The sequence below is a fragment of the Erinaceus europaeus genome, chromosome 17 (assembly GCF_950295315.1).
Source record: "Erinaceus europaeus chromosome 17, mEriEur2.1, whole genome shotgun sequence".
NCBI classification, from domain to species: Eukaryota; Metazoa; Chordata; class Mammalia; order Eulipotyphla; family Erinaceidae; genus Erinaceus; species Erinaceus europaeus.
In genome coordinates, this window is record NC_080178.1 from 65043933 (window position 1) to 65061938 (window position 18006).

At 51.6% G+C, this 18006-nt stretch overlaps 1 protein-coding gene across 1 annotated transcript; it reads right to left on the reverse strand.

The window, feature by feature from the left end:
- Positions 1 to 2: 2 nt before the first annotated feature.
- RHOG (ras homolog family member G) lies at positions 3 to 16893 on the reverse strand. Its single transcript, XM_060176928.1, has 2 exons — positions 16697 to 16893; positions 3 to 1193 (listed from the first exon to the last, which is right to left on the reverse strand). Exon 2 carries the CDS (start codon positions 1123 to 1125, stop codon positions 550 to 552), a length of 576 nt encoding a protein of 191 aa, XP_060032911.1. The 5' UTR covers positions 1126 to 1193; positions 16697 to 16893; the 3' UTR covers positions 3 to 549.
- Positions 16894 to 18006: the final 1113 nt, after the last annotated feature.

Sequence of the window (18006 nt, forward strand, 5' to 3'; positions counted from 1 at the left end):
GCCACTGGAGACAGGAGGTTTTATTGATGCTGATGGGGGTAGGAATGGTCCCCACGAGCCTGGGGGGGGGGGAGGCTGAATCAGTCAGCGGATGCATAAGGCCTGGGCACATGGGAGCAGGTTAGGGCACATTCGTCTCAGGATTCCATGGCTCTTTTGAGGAATGGGCAAGAGCATCTGGGGGCGGGGGGGAGGTTAAATTCAAAGAGCAGCGAGGTTAAGGATAGCTAGGCGCTCCTAACCTGACAGAAGGCACCACATCGGGCAAGCAACATCTGTGTGGAAAGCTAGGTCAGTAGGGGAGAATGGGCAGGGGTCCAACTTTGGCCTGGGTGAGCTCTAGAATACCTGGTGTTCCCAAGTAAAAGTGGGTAGGGCCCAGAACCGCTTTCCTGATGGGCCTCCTAATGGAGAGATAGGCATTCAGGGAGCCCCCTGGCAAGGGATGCCAAATTAGTCCTTAAGGCACAGCTGGGGGCAGATGAGGCGCCAAGGCACAAATGGTGGGGGGAGGAGGGGGAAGGACAGCCTCCAAGCTGGGTGCAAGGGTCACAAGAGGACACAGGACCGCCCGCGCTTGACCGGCGTGGGGTTGAGCACGGCCCGCACAGCCTCAGCGAACACTTCCTTGACGCCGTCCTGCTGCAGGGCCGAGCATTCGAGGTAGCGCACCGCATGGATCTGCTTGGCCAGCGCCTGGCCCTGCTGCGGGGTGATGGGTGCTTGGCCCTGCTCCTTGAGGCGCCGGAGGGTGTCGGGCTGGGCTCTCAGGTCCTTCTTGGTGCCTACCAGGAGGATGGGCACGTCAGGGCAGTGGTGGCACACCTCTGGGTGCCACTTGTGCCGCACATTCTCATAGGAGGGCGGGCTGGCGATGGAGAAACAGATGACAAAGACGTTGGTCTGAGGGTAGGAGAGTGTGCGCAGACGGTCGTACTCCTCTTGGCCCGCTGTGTCCCACAGGTTCAGGTTCACTGTGCGCCCGTCCACTGCACTCTGGGCGCTGTAATTGTCAAACACCGTGGGGATGTACTCCTTAGGGAAGGCGTTAGTCGTGTAGCAGATGAGCAGGCACGTCTTGCCCACGGCCCCATCTCCCACAACCACGCACTTGATACTCTGCATGGTGGGTGCAGCTGCTGCAGTGGAGGCCACGCCTCCTTCCCCTGCTGGGCCCCTCTGGATGCAGTGACCTATGGACAGATGAGAGCCAGACACTCTTGGTTAGGGAGACCTCTATCCCAGGGGAGAAAGAGTGGGGGCATGCAGAGGGGAACTGCTTCTGTTCTCTGCAGGCCCATTAGACACACACCCGAGAAAGGTCCGGGAGGTGGCGCAGTGGATAAAGCACTGGACTCTTAAGCATGAGGTCCTGAGTTCAATCCCCAGCAGCACATGTACCAGAGAGATGTCTGGTTCTTTCTCTCCCACCTCCTATCTTTCTCATAAATAAATAAATCCTTAACAAAGAAAGAAAGAAAGGCCCTGGGACTGAGCAAAGGGTGTAGCACTCACTATAATGTGCAACAGATCATATGAAGTGCGTAGACTCATGCACTAGACTGTCTGAGGTTCTGCTGACCCCTGGGCATGGCCCCGACAAATTCCTTACCCTCTCTGTGTCTTGGTTTTCACTTGTAAAATGGATGGGTGGAGAGGGGTGTGTGTGTGTGTGTGTGTGTGTGTGTCCTATTTCAACAAGTTGTTGAGAGGATAATGCTATTACCTGCGAAACGTTTAGGAAGGTATACAGATAGAGATCTACAAGGCTGTCTGTCAGATATGACTTGGAGTCAACCAGGAAGTTCTGGCACAGGGCACCTGTCTAGTCACTGAGATGCCACCTGGAGTGGGGCCTTTTAAAAATATATGTTTATTTTGGATAGAGAGAAGCTGAGAGAGGGAAGGGGGAGATAGACAGGAAGCTTCTCCCCTGAAGGTGAGGACAGGGGGCTTGAACTTGGGTCCTAAAACACTGTAACATTGCAACTGTAACTGTGTGCACCACCACCCATCCCCGAGGTATGGAACTTCTCTTAACTCAAGGTCCATTCTGCCCAGTGTCCTGCTGTTTTAGCTATAAATCACATCTTGGCCATGGAGCGCAAACCAAGTAGCATAATGAGCAGACTGCTAAGTCAGGAGGCTAATTCTCTAGAGAGCTGCCTTATTCCAATTCAGGATACTGTCTATGGCCATAACACCCTGAATATGTCTGACCTTGTCCGATCTCAGAAGCTACGCAGGGTTGGGCTGGTTTGTACTAGGATGGGAAACCAATTCAGGGTACTCTGGGATAGGGAACGGAGGGGTAACATACCCCCTTGTTCTTGTAAGCATGATAACCCCATCTGGCTGGGGTTTGGCCTGGAATCTGGGTATGAAGTGAATGAGGCGGACTGTCCAATACCAACCAAGATGGGTGAACATTAAGAGCAAAAGGAAAAAACTTCATCTCTCCTCAGTCTTCTGTCATTTTCCTGAGACCACAGCATGTGCCTTTAAAGAATTTCAATGTCAGGGGAGGGAGTTTGGGGGTGGTGCACTCGATTTAGCACACATAGTACAAAGCACAAGGACCCAAGCAAGGACCTGGGTTCAAGCCCCCAGCTTCTCACCTGCAGGGGGGAAGAGCTTCATAAGTGGTAAAGCAGATCTCCAGGTTTCTTATCTTTTTCTCTCCATCTCTATCTCCCCTTCCCTTCTCAGTTCTTCTCTGTCCTATCCAATAAAATGGGAAAAATAGCCACCAGGAGCAATGGATTTGTAGTGCTAGCACCAAGCTCCAGCAATAACCCTCTAGGGGAAAAAAAGGGCGGGGGAAGGTCCAGGTGGTGGCGTACCTGGTTGAGTGCACACAGTAACTGAGGTTCAAGCCCTTGGTCCCCACCTGCAGCGGGAAAGCTCCAGAAATAGTTAAGTGGAGCTGTCTCTCTCCTCTATCTCTCCACCCCTCTCAATCTCTCTGTCTCTATCCAGTGATTAATAAATAAAGTTAAAAAATAAAAAAGGGTCCAGGTGCCTAAGGAACCAAACACACCCATCTGAAAAGATCTGTGTTTACCTATGTTCCTAGCAGCATCATTTGTAATAGACAAAATCTGGAAGCAACTCAGGCGTCCCAACAACAGACGAGTGGCTGAGAAAGTTGTGGTCTATACACACACAATGGAATACTACTCAGTTATGAAAAATGGGGAATTCGGGGTGGTAGCGCAGCGGGTTAAGTGCAGGTGGCACAAAGTGCAAGGACCGGCGAAAGGATCCCGGTTCGAGTCCCCCAGCTCCCCACCTGCAGAGGAGTTGATTCACAGGCGGTGAAGCAGGTCTGCAGGTGTCTGTCTTTCTCTCCCCCTCTGTCTTCCCCTCCTCTCTCCATTTCTCTGTCCTATCCAACAATGATGACATCAATAACAACAACAACAATGATAAACAAGGGCAACAAAATGGAATAAATAAATATTTTTAAAAATGGTGAATTCATTTTCTTCACCTCATCTTGGATGGAGCTTGAAGAAATCATGCTAAGTGAGATGTCAGAAAGAGAAAGATGATTATGGGATGATCTTACTCATAGGCAGAAGTTGAAAAACAAGAACAAAAGGGAAAACACAAAGCAGAACTTGGATTGGAGTTGGTGTACTGCACCAAAGTAAAAGACTGAGGTGGGGGGGGAGGCTCAAGTCCTGAACATGCTGGCAAAGGAGGGCCTAGTGGGGGCTGAATTGTTATGTAGAAATGAGAAATGTTACCCATGTACAAACTTTTGTATTTTACTGTCAACTATAAATCATTAATTCCCCCAATAAAGAAATGTTACCCCCTTCCCTCTTGATTTCTGGCTGTCTCTATCCAATCAATATATAAAGATAATTAAAAAAATTAAAAAAAAGTTCAATGGCTCAAGGTCCAGAGAGAGAGCTGGCACAGTAGATAAGGCACTGGACTATCAAGCGTTTAGGCCCCTAGTTCAAGCTCCAGTCTCACACATACCAGAGTGATGATGCTCGGGTTTTCTCTCTCTCCTCTCATAAATAAATAAATAAATAAATACACCTTTAAAAATGTTTTTAAGACTTTTTAGACTTGAGTAAAGAGCACAATGCCATTAAAGCGCTGTTACTGAGTGGTGCAGAAGGTGACTCAGTGGCTAGATGACAAGACTTCCATGCTTGAGTTCCAGTACTCAGTCTCAGTACTCCATATGCACTGCTGGGTCTACTGCTAGAAATAATCATCATAAATACTTGCCTGCCTTCGGGGGGAAAGCTCCACAAGCAGAGAAGCAGGTCTGCAGGTGTCTATCTTCCTCTCTCCCTCTCTAGCTCCCTCTCCCTTCTCAATTTCTCTCTGTCCTATACCCCCCCCAAAAAAAAAAAAAAGAAAAAGAAAAGAAATAGATTCATAGTGCCGGGGCCTAGTGGAAGGAGAGCAGAAGTCCCAGCTTCAGCCAGCACTTGGTGCCTCTCTGCAGCTCACGGGGACACAGGGAAAGGAACTGCTTTGCTGAGTTCAAGAAACAGAGCTTCCGGAAACCCTTCAATTACTTATATTGCTGTGGTTAAGGGTCCTCTTTTCACTGGTGACTTCCTCCCCCCACCCCCACTCTCTCCCACAATGGGATCTCTGCACCCTGAGGGAAAAGCCCTGTTTTCAACACACCAGATTGCTAAGTGTCCCTCGTTCTCATTATGCACTGGTATCTTCTCCATTTCACTTTTTTTTTTTTTTTTTACCAGAGCACCACTCAGCCCTGGCTTATGGTGGTGCAGGGAATTGAACCTGGGACTTCAGAGCCTCAGGCAAGAGAGGCTTTTTGCATAACCATTATGCTATCTCCCCCCGCCCCTCCATTTCACTTTACACAATGTAAGGGTGCACCCTAGCCTCAAGTCCCCTAACTGGTAAGCCTGATCAATCTACTGCTGGTTCAACAGCCTCAAATATCCTGGCATGGGAGGGAACACAGTAGCTAGAGCACTGAATTTTCTTTTAAAGATTTTATTCTAGTGAGAGGCATATATAGAAAGAAAGCTACAGGGGAGTCGGGCGGTAGTGCAGCGGGTTAAGTGCAGGTGGCGCAAAGCACAAGAACTGGCATAAGGATCCCGGTTGGAGCCCCTGGCTCCCCACCTGCAGTGGGGTTGCTTCACAGGCGGTGAAGCAGGTCTGCAGGTGTCTATCTTTCTCTCCCCCCTCTCTTTCTTCTCCTCTCTCCATACTATCCAACAACAGAATAACATCAATAACAACAACAGAAAAAAACAAACTAGGGCAACAAAAGGGGATAAATAAATATAAAAAAAAAAAAAAAAAGAAAGAAAGAAAGAAAAATACAGAGAAAGACCAGAGCACTGCTCAGCACTGGCTTATGGTGGTGCTGGAGATTACCTGGGATCTCAGAGCCTCAGGCATGAAAGTCTTTGGCAGAACCATTATGCCATCTCTCCAGCCTGAGCACTGGACTTCTGAGCATGAGGTATCAAGTTTGATCTCCAATGAAACACCTACCAGGATGACGCTCTACTTACCCCACTCCCATGAATTAGTAAATATTCTGTTTAGAGAAGAAAAAAGCCTCAAAAATCAATATTGGATAGTCAGAAAAGTAGCTTAGTGGGCTCAGGAGGTGGTGCACTGGTCGAGCACGCATGTTAGAATGTGCAAGGACCCAGGTTCAAGCCCCCGGTTTCCCCCCATGCAGGGGGAGAGCTTTGCAAGTGGTGAAGGAATGCTGCAGGTGTCTCTCTCTCTCTCTCTCTCTCTATCACCACTTTCCCTCTCGATTTCTGACAGTCTCTAGACAATAAATACAGTAAAAATTAAAATATATATATATATATATATATATATATATATATGTAGCTAAGTTGGAAAGCATAAGACATGAATGCAAGAGGCCCTGAGTTCAGTGCCTAATGACACCTGTACAAGAATAGTTCTCTGGATCCCTTCTCATGTGAAATTCTCAATCTCATATGAAATCAATATCCATAAAAAAAATATTGGGAGTCAGGCGGTAGTGCAGCGGGTTAAGTGCAGATGGCGCAAAGTGCCAGGACAGTCATAAGGATCCCGGTTCGAGCCCCCGGCTCCCCACCTGCAGGGGAGTCTCTTCACAAGCGGTGAAGCAGGTCTGCAGGTGTCTCTCTTATTCACCCCCTCTCTGTCTTCCCCTCCTCTCTCCATTTCTCTCTGTCCTATCCAACAACAATGACAGCAATAACAACAACAACGATAAACAAGGGCAACAAAAGGGAAAATAAATAAATAAATAAATGTAAAAAAATAAAATAAAAAAAAGAATCCGGGTTCATGCCTCCCAGTTCCCACATGCAGGGGGAAAGCTTCCTGAATGGTGAAGCAGCAGTGCTCCAGGTAAATTGTACAGTCTGGAAGGTGGCTCAGTAGATGGAGTGTTGGATGTCTAAACCTGGAATCCTGAGTTTAATCCTTGGCAGTGCATATGCTCCAGTGATGTTCTGCTTCTCTTTTTCTCTCAAACCTTTTTAAAAAAATATTTATTTGTGTGGTCCGGGAGGTGGCACAGTGGATAAAGCACTGGACTCTCAAGCATGAGGTCCTGAGTTCAATCCCCGGAAGCACATGTACCAGAGTGATGTCTGGTTCTCTCTCTCTCTCCTATCTTTCTCATGAATAAATAAATAAATAAATAAATAAATTTTTAAAAATATATTTATTTGTGGTCTGGGAGGTGGCGCAGTGATAAGGCTTTGGACTCTCAAGCATGAGGTCCAGAGTTTGATCCCCGGCAGCACATGTGTCAGAGTGATGTCTGGTTCTTTCTCTCTCCTTCTATCTTTCTTATAAATAAAATTAAAAAAAAATATTTATTCCCTTGTGTTGCCCTTGTTGTTTTATTGTTGTAGTTATTATTGTTGTTAATGATGTCATTAAAAAAGACAGAGAGGCACCTGCCGACTTGCTTCACTGCTTGTGAAGCGATTCCCCTGCAGGTGGGGAGCCGGGGACTTGAACCAGCATCCTTACGGCTGTACCTTGTGCTTTGCTCCACGTGCGCTTAACCCGCTGCGTTATCACCCAACTCCCATAAATAAACCTTTAAAAAAAAAAATCATTGTCTGGGTGGGGTGAGTAATTCCCCTATCAGGAACCAGAGCAGGAACTCTGGTCATGTGGGACTAGAGTTTGGTCCCAACTACCCCCCTCTCTGACCAACTGGGAAGGAAATGGTTTTACTTTGTGAAATTGCCTCCCCCCCGCCTCTGGTTTGCATTCAGAAATATTTTCATCTGATTTGATGAACAAGTGTATTTTCAACCTCAGGAGAGTGGGTAGAGAGCCTGGAGGAATGGGTCAGGGAGGAAATAAGGGCCCTTTAGGACAAGGGAGAGAACTTAAGACTGGAATTCAAGAGACCTCACTTAAGTTTCAGCCTAACTCGGCCCTGTTGTTGACTCACTGCCACCAAGCATGAGGCATTTACCGACTTCGGCTCTCAGTTTCTCAGTCCCTGAGACAGAAAGAGGAGTGCCGATGGCAAGGGACTAGGTGGGGGAGACATTAGAGCATCAGAGGCTAGGATGGTAGGGATGCAGGGTGGGGTGAATGAGTCAACAAATGCACAAAGGTTGGACATACTGGGGCAAGTTAGGGCATATTCTCCTCAGGATTCTGTGGCTCCTTCCTTGGGAGAAGAGATGGTGCCATCATCACTTGAGTTCACTGGGTTATCTGGGCGACCCTGGTATTTTAAGGGCTTCTAATTCTCCAGCCTCCACAGAGCAGAGCAGTAGAACTGTCCCCCATGGGGCCCAACACTGTCCCCAGCAGGAGGCCTGCAGTCACCAGGCCCAGAAGATAGAAGCATAGATGGCTCTAGCAGCTCTCTAGGGAGGGGTTATCAACCAGCAATCTGTAAATCTTCCCTCAAAGGAGAAGGGAGCTTCCGGGCTGGCAAAGGAACAGGGACCGACACCGGAAAAGGCTCCTTTCGCCCGTGAAGTTGCCCAGAAGCAAGGCAGGGGTAGCATGGGACAAGGCGAAGAGCGCTGGACACTGGACTCTGACCTCTGGGGCTCAAGTGCTTGATACAAAAGCCCTTAGAGAGTACAATGCTTTGATAGATCATGTGGTGTTGTGTCACTTGATTCTCGTAATAACTTGTTGATGTCTTTCTATTTACATATGAGGAAACAAATGCAGTGCTGTTGCAGTAAACCAAAACCACAAAGCTAGGTGGAATGGAAGCCAGAAGGAAGATGCAGACAGACAGACACACACACACACACACACACACACACACACCCCAATCTTCTAGCCCAAAGTCTGGCCTTTGCTTTAACACATTATATAGCCTTCAAGTTACTCCTTGCCACTGGAATTTTGTGACCAAATCAGTCACTCCCTTCCTGGAACCTCAATTTCTTTCATCTGCACAAGAAGAGTGATGATAGGGGGCTGGGCAGTAGTGCAGCACATTAAGCGTAGGTGGCACAATGTGCAAGGACTGGTGGGTGTAATGATCCAGGTTTGAGCCCCCAGCTCCCTACCTGCAGGGGGGTCGCTTCACAGGAGGTGAAGCAGGTCTGCAGGTGTCTGTCTTTCTCTCCCCTCTCTGTCTTCCCCTCCTCTCTCCATTTCTCTCTGTCCCATCCAACAACAATGACAGTAATAACAGCAATAATAATAGCAACAACAATGATAAATGACAAGGGCAACAAAAGGGAAAAAATAGCCTCCAGGAGCAGTGGATTCGTAGTGCAGGCACCGAGCCCCAGCAATAACACTGGAGGCAAAAAAAAAAAGAGAGATAATACTCATCCTTCTTCTCTGAGAGAGCAGCAGGGAGGATCCTGGGTACACACTGAATGTACTTAGTGGACAGAGAAGTGCTGTTCACAAAGCAGGTGACAAGATCAAAGTCTTTTGCCCCCAGAGGCAGGTGTCTTGAGTGGTGGCACAGTTCTCCCTACTTAGAGCTAGTCCACACACCCTCTCCGTCAGCACAAGCACTAGTGTTTTCCCAGAAACCCCATGGCCTGATCTGGGTGGAGTGAATCCCCAGTCATTTAAGATGGGCAGATGTTTAAAGGCAGTGGCTCCCCCATGTGACAGTGGTAGAGGGGACAGTCCGTATACAGGGAAGGGACAGCCCATGCTGCAGGAGGAAAAACAAGGACAACAGCTCAACTGTGACTTATTCAACAGGTGAGATATTGTCTTAAAAAAAAAAAGTGGGAGTCCGGCTGTAGTGCAGCGGGTTAAGCGCAGGTGGCGCAAAGCACCAGGACTGGTGTAAGGATCCTGGTTCGAGCCCCGGCTCCCCATCTGCAGAGGAGTCGCTTCACAAGCAGTGAAGCAGGTCTGCAGGTGTTTATCTTTCTCTCCCCCTTTCTGTCTTCCCCTCCTCTCTCCATTTCTCTCTGTCCTATCCAACAATGACGACAACAATATTAACTACAACAATAAAACAACAAGGGCAACAAAAGGGAATAAATAAATAAATAAAATATTTTTTAAAAAAGTTTGTCTAGTAAATAAATGCTACTGAATTACAATGACCTGTTCTTTCTCCTAATTTAATTCAGGCCATGCTTAGTTCCTCATTTTGGTGTACAGAGTTCTTCATAATCTGGTAGGGGTTTTGGAGTCAGACAGACTTGTATCTGAATCCTAGTTCTGCCACTTCTGTGCTAAGTCTTAGTACCAACTATTGTTATAAGGACTGTGTTAATATGCAAAGTATGTGGACATTGTAGGTACCTCGTAAGCATAAGTGTCCAGCTCTGTGCTCCAGAGGGGTATTCAGTGGCCCCAGTCATTAAGTCAGCATTGCTCCTGCCTCTACGAGGTTCTTCTCCAATAACCACCCCAGTCTCTGGCTGGCTGGCGTATCCTGGGCCCCAGTGCTAGAGCTTCGAGGAAAGCTGGCAGAGGGTTGGGCAGACAGGAGTATGCAGACACAGCCTCTGACTCTCTTGTTTCTGTTCCCACTACTGACATCTGGGCAGAGGGCTCAGAAGCTCTCAACTGGGCTAATGCCCTCACCAATATGAACAGCAGACTAAGATTTGACTGGGATTGCAGTGGATAAAAGCATTGGACTCTTTTTTTTTTTTCCCCCTAAGGTTATCGCTGGGGCTTGGTGCCTGCACTATGAATCCACTGCTCCTGGAGGCCATTTCCCCCATTTTGTTGCCCTTGTAATTGTCATTATTACTGTTGTCATTGCAGTTGTTGTTGGATAGAACAGAGAGAAATCGAGAGAGGAGTGGAGACAGAGAGGGAGAAAGACACCCGTAAACCTCCTTCACTGCCCATGAAGCAACCCTCCTGCATGTAGGGAGACTGGGGCTTGAACTGGGATCCTTACACCTGTCCTTGTGCCTTGCACCATGTGTGCTTAACCCGCTGTGCTACCGCCCAACCCAACCCCCAGGTGTTGAAATCTTAAGCAGGAGGCCTTGTGTTCAACCCCCCAGTATTGCCAAGTACGGGAGTGATGCTCTGGTTTCCCTCACAAATCAATCAATCTTACAAAAAGTAAGAAAAAGTTTCGACTGGGTAGGCAAAACTCTTGTTACCAGCTTGACCTGGCTCCAGCAGGAACAGATGATGGGGGTTACAGCTGTGTGAGTGTGGTCTCTGGAGTCCAGCTTACACCTCCAGAGGGAGCCTGGTCTTGGGGTGTGGTCCAGGAAGGCACATAGGGGGGAGGGAAAGGAAGCAGTGGATTGCCTGATAGCCAGATCTCTGTGGCCGTTATAACAGGGGAAGTGTCCTAACTGGGAGTGGGGGAGGGGAGGGATGAACCCTAAGAGCTGGAGGAGGGGGCTGGTTTGGGGGGCTGGGGAGAGAGCATAATGCTTAGGTACAAAGATTTTCATGTCTGAGACTCTGAGACCCCAGTTCACTCCCCAACACCACTGTAAACCCCAGCTAAGCAGTGCGCTGGTCTGTTTCTCTTTCTCTCGCTCTCCTTCTGCACTTCTCTCCTTAAAATAAATAAAATATTAAAAGAAAAAAAAAAGCTTGTGGAGGCAGTAGGAACTCAACCTTCTAATCTGCCTCCGATACAGGGCTCTTCTTCTGTGGCCCTGCCCCCAAACACATCCTAACCATTGATAGAATCTCTCTCTGCTCATTCTGTCTCCAGGCTCTGGCTGCACACCCTGTACACACTCAAGCATCCTTCACATTCTCTTCTCCCAGACACAGCAAACTGAAAGATTTGCTGTCCCCATGGGAAGCCAGCATCTCTCCCTGCTTCCATCTTCCAATCCTTGCCTGGCAGCTCAGAAAGATCCAACTGCCTTGAGAACCCTCAGGTGCCTCCAGACCCAAGCACCACTGGCACCTTCTTCAACAAAATGGTGAAAAATCACCCAGGTGCTGAGTGACTTATCTCATCCAAAGTCTGGTCGCAAGTCGCAGTTCTGCTCCCCGGCACACTCCATCTTGCCTGTGAGATGCCATGGAGCTTGAACAGATTCTTATCTCTGTTGCTAGACTGGGAGGGCCTTGAGGGCAAGGTCCTGGTTGGCCTGTCTCCCTAGGCTGAGAACAGCACAAGGGCTGTCAGCACATTAACTGAATTAATCCACCAGCCCTTTGTGTCTCTGTATGAGTTCCCCTTTCTGACATTTTGCTCACGGCCTTCAAGTTTTCCTGGCCACACTGCACACCCCCCTTCCCCGGCTTCTCCAGTCTGTATTGTAACTACCCTCTCCCCTGCCCTGCCTTGCCCTTCCCAGCACAGTCTTCACTGTGCACCACGTTCAACTAGCTGGTTGCCTTACTGGGGGCAGAGAAGGAGGAGACATCTGTCCTGCTTATTCCCAGCCCTGAAGATGCTGAGTAAAAACTGCAGAAGGAGGGGGTAGGGCGATAGCACAGTGGGTTTAGCACTGTGTAGGGAACCCGATTCGAGCCCCTGGCTCCCCACAAGCGGTGAAGCAGGTCTGCAGGTGTCTGTCTTTCTCTCCCCATCTCCCCTCCTCTCTCAATTTCTCTGTCCTGTCCAACAACAACAGCAATGACAATAGTAATCATAATAACAACAGAGACAACAACAAGGACAACAAAATGGGAAAAATGGCCTCCAGGAGCAGTGGATTTGTGGTACAGGCACTGCACCAAGCCCCAGCAATAACCCTAGAGGCAAAAAAAAAAAAAAAAAGAGAGAGAGAGAAAAAAAAAAAGGAAAACTACAGAAGGACACAAGCTTCCTTCCCCATCAACTCTCAGGGTGGTGCTGGGAATAAGGAAGAATCTTTATGCCCAGGACACACAGAACAAGCGCCACCAACTTCCTCTCTCCCCAGGGAGCACAATTTAGAATAATGCTCATACAAGCTGTATTATCCTGGCTTCAAATGGAAGGGTGAGAGGAGACTCAGACGATGGGGATGATGGGTCGGTAAAGTGGTCCTACGGTCTTGCCAGGCTAAAGGCTCGGACTGTCTAAAGACCCCTTGGTCAGGGAGAGCTGCAAAGGGGAGTGTTTTTCTTCAAGTCTGTCTGTGTTTGTTTGTTTGTTTGTTTAGAAGGGAGAGGTGGAGAAGAGGTGGCAAAAAGAGGCTCCAAAGGGCTGCAGCTGGCTGCAGCTGGACTGGGAGGAGGAAGCTTGGGGAGACATGAGGTCAGTATGGGGCTGGGACCAGGCCAAGGGCTGAGTCTATCGCTCTTTCTTCCCTTTCTCCCCATCAGCAGGGACAGAACCCAAGAGAGCCTGGTTCCCAGCCTTAGCATCATTATCAACAACCACCACCAAAACCACACTCCAGAGCCTTCCAGTTCCCCACCTGGGAAGAAGCCTGCTTGCAGCATGAGCTGGCTGTGCTAGGAAGGAGGCAGAGGGTGTGAATCCTTTCATTCTCTCCCAGTACACTTCCATCCTTCTACATCATCCCAGCAAAGGAGGGACATGCAGAAAGTGCCTCTGGGCCCTGGTGGGGGTCCTGGGGGAGGCTGGAGGCCGCCCTTTCCCCCACCACACACAGGGAGGCTGGCTTCCTCCTGCGGCTCTGTGGGCCTGTGAAGGGGCACTTCCTTTGCCTCTGCTCTGTTCACACGAGGCTGTGCTCAAGTTCCCTTCTCCTGATCCTGCCCTCCCCATCTACCTAAAAATGCCCCCAGAGTCCCAGGGCCACCGTGTCCTCCAGTCCCACCTCAGGCATGAGGGGGTTTCCACAGGGGGAAAGAAACACTGGTGAGGAAATCCCAGCAGGCGTGGATTTTCCGCCTTCAGAGAGGGCAGAGCTGGAGTCGGCATGGGCATCACTCCCTCACCTTGCTGACCTCTTGTCTTCCTCAGCCTGCAATAAGTCTTGGGTGCCAGGGCAAGGGGCTGGGTCCTGAGCCTAGACACACACTAAGAGCCCACTCAGGCCTGAGGATTCAAGGCTGGTGTGACACAGGAGGGCCCACAATGGGTGGAAGTGCTGCTCCCAGGAGCCTCTGGGGGGGAGATTCATTGGTGTCAGTAGTATTATGTACTTTGTGGGATCCTGAGGCAACCCTGTAATACAAGCTGGCCAGAGCTATACACAGAGGTGAAAGCCAGTCCAAGACACCAGCCTGGGTCTCCTAGCCTCCCAGTGGAGGTCACTTTCACAAAGAGAAGAGGACTGCTACTTTGGCTGGGCAGTGGGCCCACCACTCTCACCCTATCTATGGTAGGCTCAGGATGACCCTGCCATAGTTGTTCATCCACTGGGACCAGGGCAACCTCCGTTCCCAGGCTCTTAGAGCCAGCTCAGCCTAGGGTGCCCAGGAGCGAGGATGGATAGTACTGGACAGGCAGTGACCAGCCCCACCCGCATAAGGAGCTCCTCTGGTCTGCAACTCTTGAGGACATGCCCTCCCCCCATGACATGAAGACAAAAGAGGAAGCCGGGCCCTGGACAGGAAAACCAATCTGTTCTAGGGAGGTGGCCGGGGCTTTGTCTTTGGTTTCCCTGCTCACTGACCCCCTCCACATTTCACCACTAGTGGGTCTACACTGAACGTGGAGGGAAGGGTATGAGCTCAGGCCCCCAACTCTTCCCTGGCTGCTTGGCCACCACCATTCAAATATCTCCACAACCATCTTACCAAAGCCACTACCTCTCAGAGCTCCAAGCTCCTGACCTCGTTGACGGCTCACACCAACCCTCTCACTCGCCTTTCTATTTCCCCAGAAACAACTCTCCCCGTTCCAGGTGCCTACCAGGAGTCTGCAACCATCACACAAGGGCCAATTCTTTTCAAATCACAGCCTTGGCTGTTGTTTCTTTAGTCAACTCCTAGGTAGCCTCCTAGGCTGTAAGCACCACTCCCCATCCCTTTGATCTTTGCTCACTTCCCTCTCTCCCATTCTCCTATTTTTTCCAACAAGGGCTTTGTTGCAATTAGTGCCAACCTCCAGTGGGTCCAGCTGTTGCCTGGGAAGGCCTTGGTCTCATTCATCCTCTGTCTTCACCCTCAGACCCCTGTGGATTCTCAGTTATGCAGAATCCTGACTGGTATATGGTCTGACTTGGCAGGACGGCAGTCAGGACTCTAGGGTGGTCATTTTCTGATCTGTAAGCTAGGCAAACCCCTGTGTGTACAACCTCCCCTGACCAGAGATCTCACTCTCTGGGATTTCCACCTGGGGTCAAATCTCCTGTCCCTCCCAGCAGTTAAGAGTAGGAGAGAGAGGGGGTGAGGGGAAGGGTAATGCTGGAAAAAAAAAAAAAAGGACAATTCATGGTAAAGGGACAGCTCTAAGAAAGAAGAAAGTCCTTAAATCTAGGCGTGTTTGGGAATGCCCCCCCCAAAAGGAGCCTTCTCGTGCCTTCCGCTTCTCTTTTCTCACAGCGGAGAGAAATAAGAGTCAACTGAAGGAGGCAGAGAGGCAGGATCTTTCAACATGCATCCATTAGAGGAAGAGGTTCCAGAACGGGGACCGACAAGACCTTTCCACAGTCATGCTAGACTTAAGTTAGACTTTAAGGGGGTAAGGTGCTGCTGAGAGGGGAAACATGAAGAATGCCTGAAGGCACAGAGCTCCAGAGGGCTTCCTGCCCAGGGAATGTGGGTACTCAACCTGGGCAGACCTGGATGCAGCCAGGAGACATGGGTAGCAGACCCAGAATGTATCAAAGAAAAAGGGGCATAGCCTTCTTTCCCTAATTTGGAACTAGACAAAGTTAGTTAAGCTGAAGTTAGACCAGCTATAGCCCCCCCCCCCCAATCCTGTCCCTCCCACATCAGTTAGCTATGTTGGAACAACAGGCTGGAGGCAGGAAATCTCAGTCTGTCCCCCAGTGTCCAGGCTTGGATGCTTGATTGAGCATCAAGAGGCTCGGTGATTTGGTGTTCCCACGACCTCTCTCTCGCCATTCTTATTCTTGTGTCACCCTACCCGAGCCCTGCAGACTGCTTCCTCCCACCTAACCACAGCCTCACCCACAGCAGGCGCCCTTCATTCTGCTGGCTTCCCCTCTCAGAGCCCTCTCAAGGCTGAAGGCAGTTATTTTGTCTCTAAGAGATAAAGATGGAGACACACAGGCACTCGCACGCGCACACACCCATCCAGTGGGTTTCTAGTCCTTTAGTCATCTGTTACTGTGAGGCTGCAGCAGCTCTGAGACACAGAGGTTTGAAAAGGCTCTTGCACTCACCAAGTCTTCTAGAGGAGACCCCCGCCCAACCCAAAGCTGGAGAAAGGGAAGGGACATAGAGGGGTCCAGAGGAATGAAGGGGGTGGAAGCCTGTGTAGGGGGGAGGAGGGGACGAGGGAAGTTTCAGGGGGCAGAGATGGACAGAGGGGCGGGGTTGGTGAAAGGTCAAGGTCTAGGAATAATAGTGCTTGGGGAAAAGAGAAGGTAAGAATGAGGGCGGCTTGTGGGTGCAGGGTGAGAGAATGACAATGTGGAATTCAGCAACTAATGGAGGGAGGCACCGGGAGATGTCTCCCTAGCGTACCCAAAGGTCAGAGCCTCTGCTGTCTCCCATCCCTCACTTCCCCCAACTCCTAAGGAGTCCTGCTCTGTGATGCCATCTTGTCAGATGGCATCACAGCAGTTCTGGTGTGAGCCCTTCCATATCTCACAGCCCAAGACTGCGACCTGTGCTCTCTCCCGTCCTCCCCTCCCCCCAGGGGTGAGTGAGGCCTGGCACACGCCAGCTAGACGCCGGCAGAAGTTTGTTCACTAAGTAACTTGTCGCTTGGTTCTAGGGATGGAAGAGGATGGGAACTCAACAGAAAAGCACCCAAAGAACCCCCTTGGGCTTCAGACAGCATCGCTGCCCCAGGGAGGACGCTCTTTCTCTGCAGTCCAGGGCTCCAGAGGCGCCCCCGCCAGCCCCACAAATGTCACCACTGAGGGAGCAGGAGCGCCCTCGCCAGCGCCCAGGCGCCTCGCCCCACACGCTTCGGAGCACCCCCACTTCTGGAGTTCCCGATCCCGCCTCTTCCACTTCCAGGACACCCGGATCTCAGGGTTCCCCAGCGCGTCCCGAGAGCCAGGGCAGCCAGGCCGGGCAGGGGCACTCGCCCTCCCCGAGAGGCGGCCGGTTCCGGGGCCCGTTCCCCGCCCCGCCCGGCCGCGCCCGCCCAACTCGGAGCCAGTCGGGCAGCTCCCGCGCGCCCTCCCCGACCGGCGCCCGCGCAGCCCCGACCCGCCGCGCCCCAGCCCCGGCCCCCGGCCCCGGGCCCCGGGCCCCCGGCCCGCCCGGGCCTCACCTGAAGCCCTCCCCGCGGCGGGGGAGCTGGGGGCGGCGGCAGCGGCTAGGGGCTAGAGAAGGAAGTGAGAGCGGGAGGCCGGAGGAAGTGGCGGGGGCGGGCCGGCCGGCCGGGGCGGGGCGCGGGGGCCGGCCGGGGCGGGGCGCTACCAGGAAGTCCGCGGTCGGTACCCCCGGCCTCCCCCCACCTGCTCCGACCCTCGCCCCACTTCTGGGCAGCCCCCTCACCCCAGGCCCGGCCGGATCTGAAGGTCAAGCCGCACCCGCCCCAGGGCAGCCCTCCGTCTGGGCGCTAGACTTCGGATCCGTCGGGTCTTTCGCCCCCGCGGGAAGATGCTGCGGGCCGGCGGGCGCCCCCAGGCCTGGAGTGCTCCCCAAACTCCTGGGATCGAGCTAGGACCTAGGCTGGGACCCGATTAGGGCTGGCCGGGGCAGTCCCCACCCCGGCCCCGAGCCCCGGGGGAGTGCTGGGGTGGGGGGTGATTTAGCTGTGGGAAGGCCCCAGACCCCTGGGGAGGGAGGGGAGACTGAGGGGAAAGGGAGCTGGCGTCAGCACCCGAAGAAAGACAAGATCAGCAGAGGCGCAGGCGGAGCCGCGGGCCCCAAAAACAGGATGTCGTGTCCTGGTTCCGCACCCGGCGCGCCTGGGCTCGGGGGAGGGGCGGAGCGGGGCGGGCGGAGATCGTGGGGCTCCTCGCGCCCCTTCTTCTCGCCGGGGCGCGCCTCTGCTTGGGGCAGAAGGGGCCGCACCCAGGCCTGACATCCTGCGAGGGCCCCGGAGACCAGCGGGTGGGCGGGCTCGAGGGCGCCCCCTGCCTCTGCTGCTCCCACGCTCCTGGGCTCCGCACAACTTTCTGAGCGCCGACCACGTGCGGAGCTCTGTGCCTGGTGCTAGGGAGAAGAGGGGACACGGGTTCCCTAGCTGCAAGACACTTTGCAATTGTAGAGGAAGAACCCTGAGATTTATAATGCAACTTTTTGGAGCCTCGGTTCAGTCTTTGATCAAACAGCATGATCTCTTTCATCCGGCAGTTCAAGAGATGGATGTGAAGCCTTTGTCAGTTGTCAATTTCTACCTGAAAATTCAAAGAAATGTCTTCATTGTTAATATTTTTTTAATATTGATTTTATTTGATTGTTCAGAAAGAAGCTGAGAGGGGAAGGGGAAATAGTGAGGGAGAATGAAGAGAAACCTGCAGCATTGTTTCGCCACTAGTGAAGCTTCCACCTTGCAGGCTGGTACTGGGGACGTGAACTTGGGCCTTCCACATAGTGATGTGTATACTCAACTGAGTGCATCACTGCCCAGCC

Coding starts and splice junctions, on each gene's coding strand:
- RHOG (XM_060176928.1), bottom strand. CDS start 1,125: ATGCAGAGTATCAAGTGCGTGGTTGTGGGAGATGGGGCCGTGGGCAAG.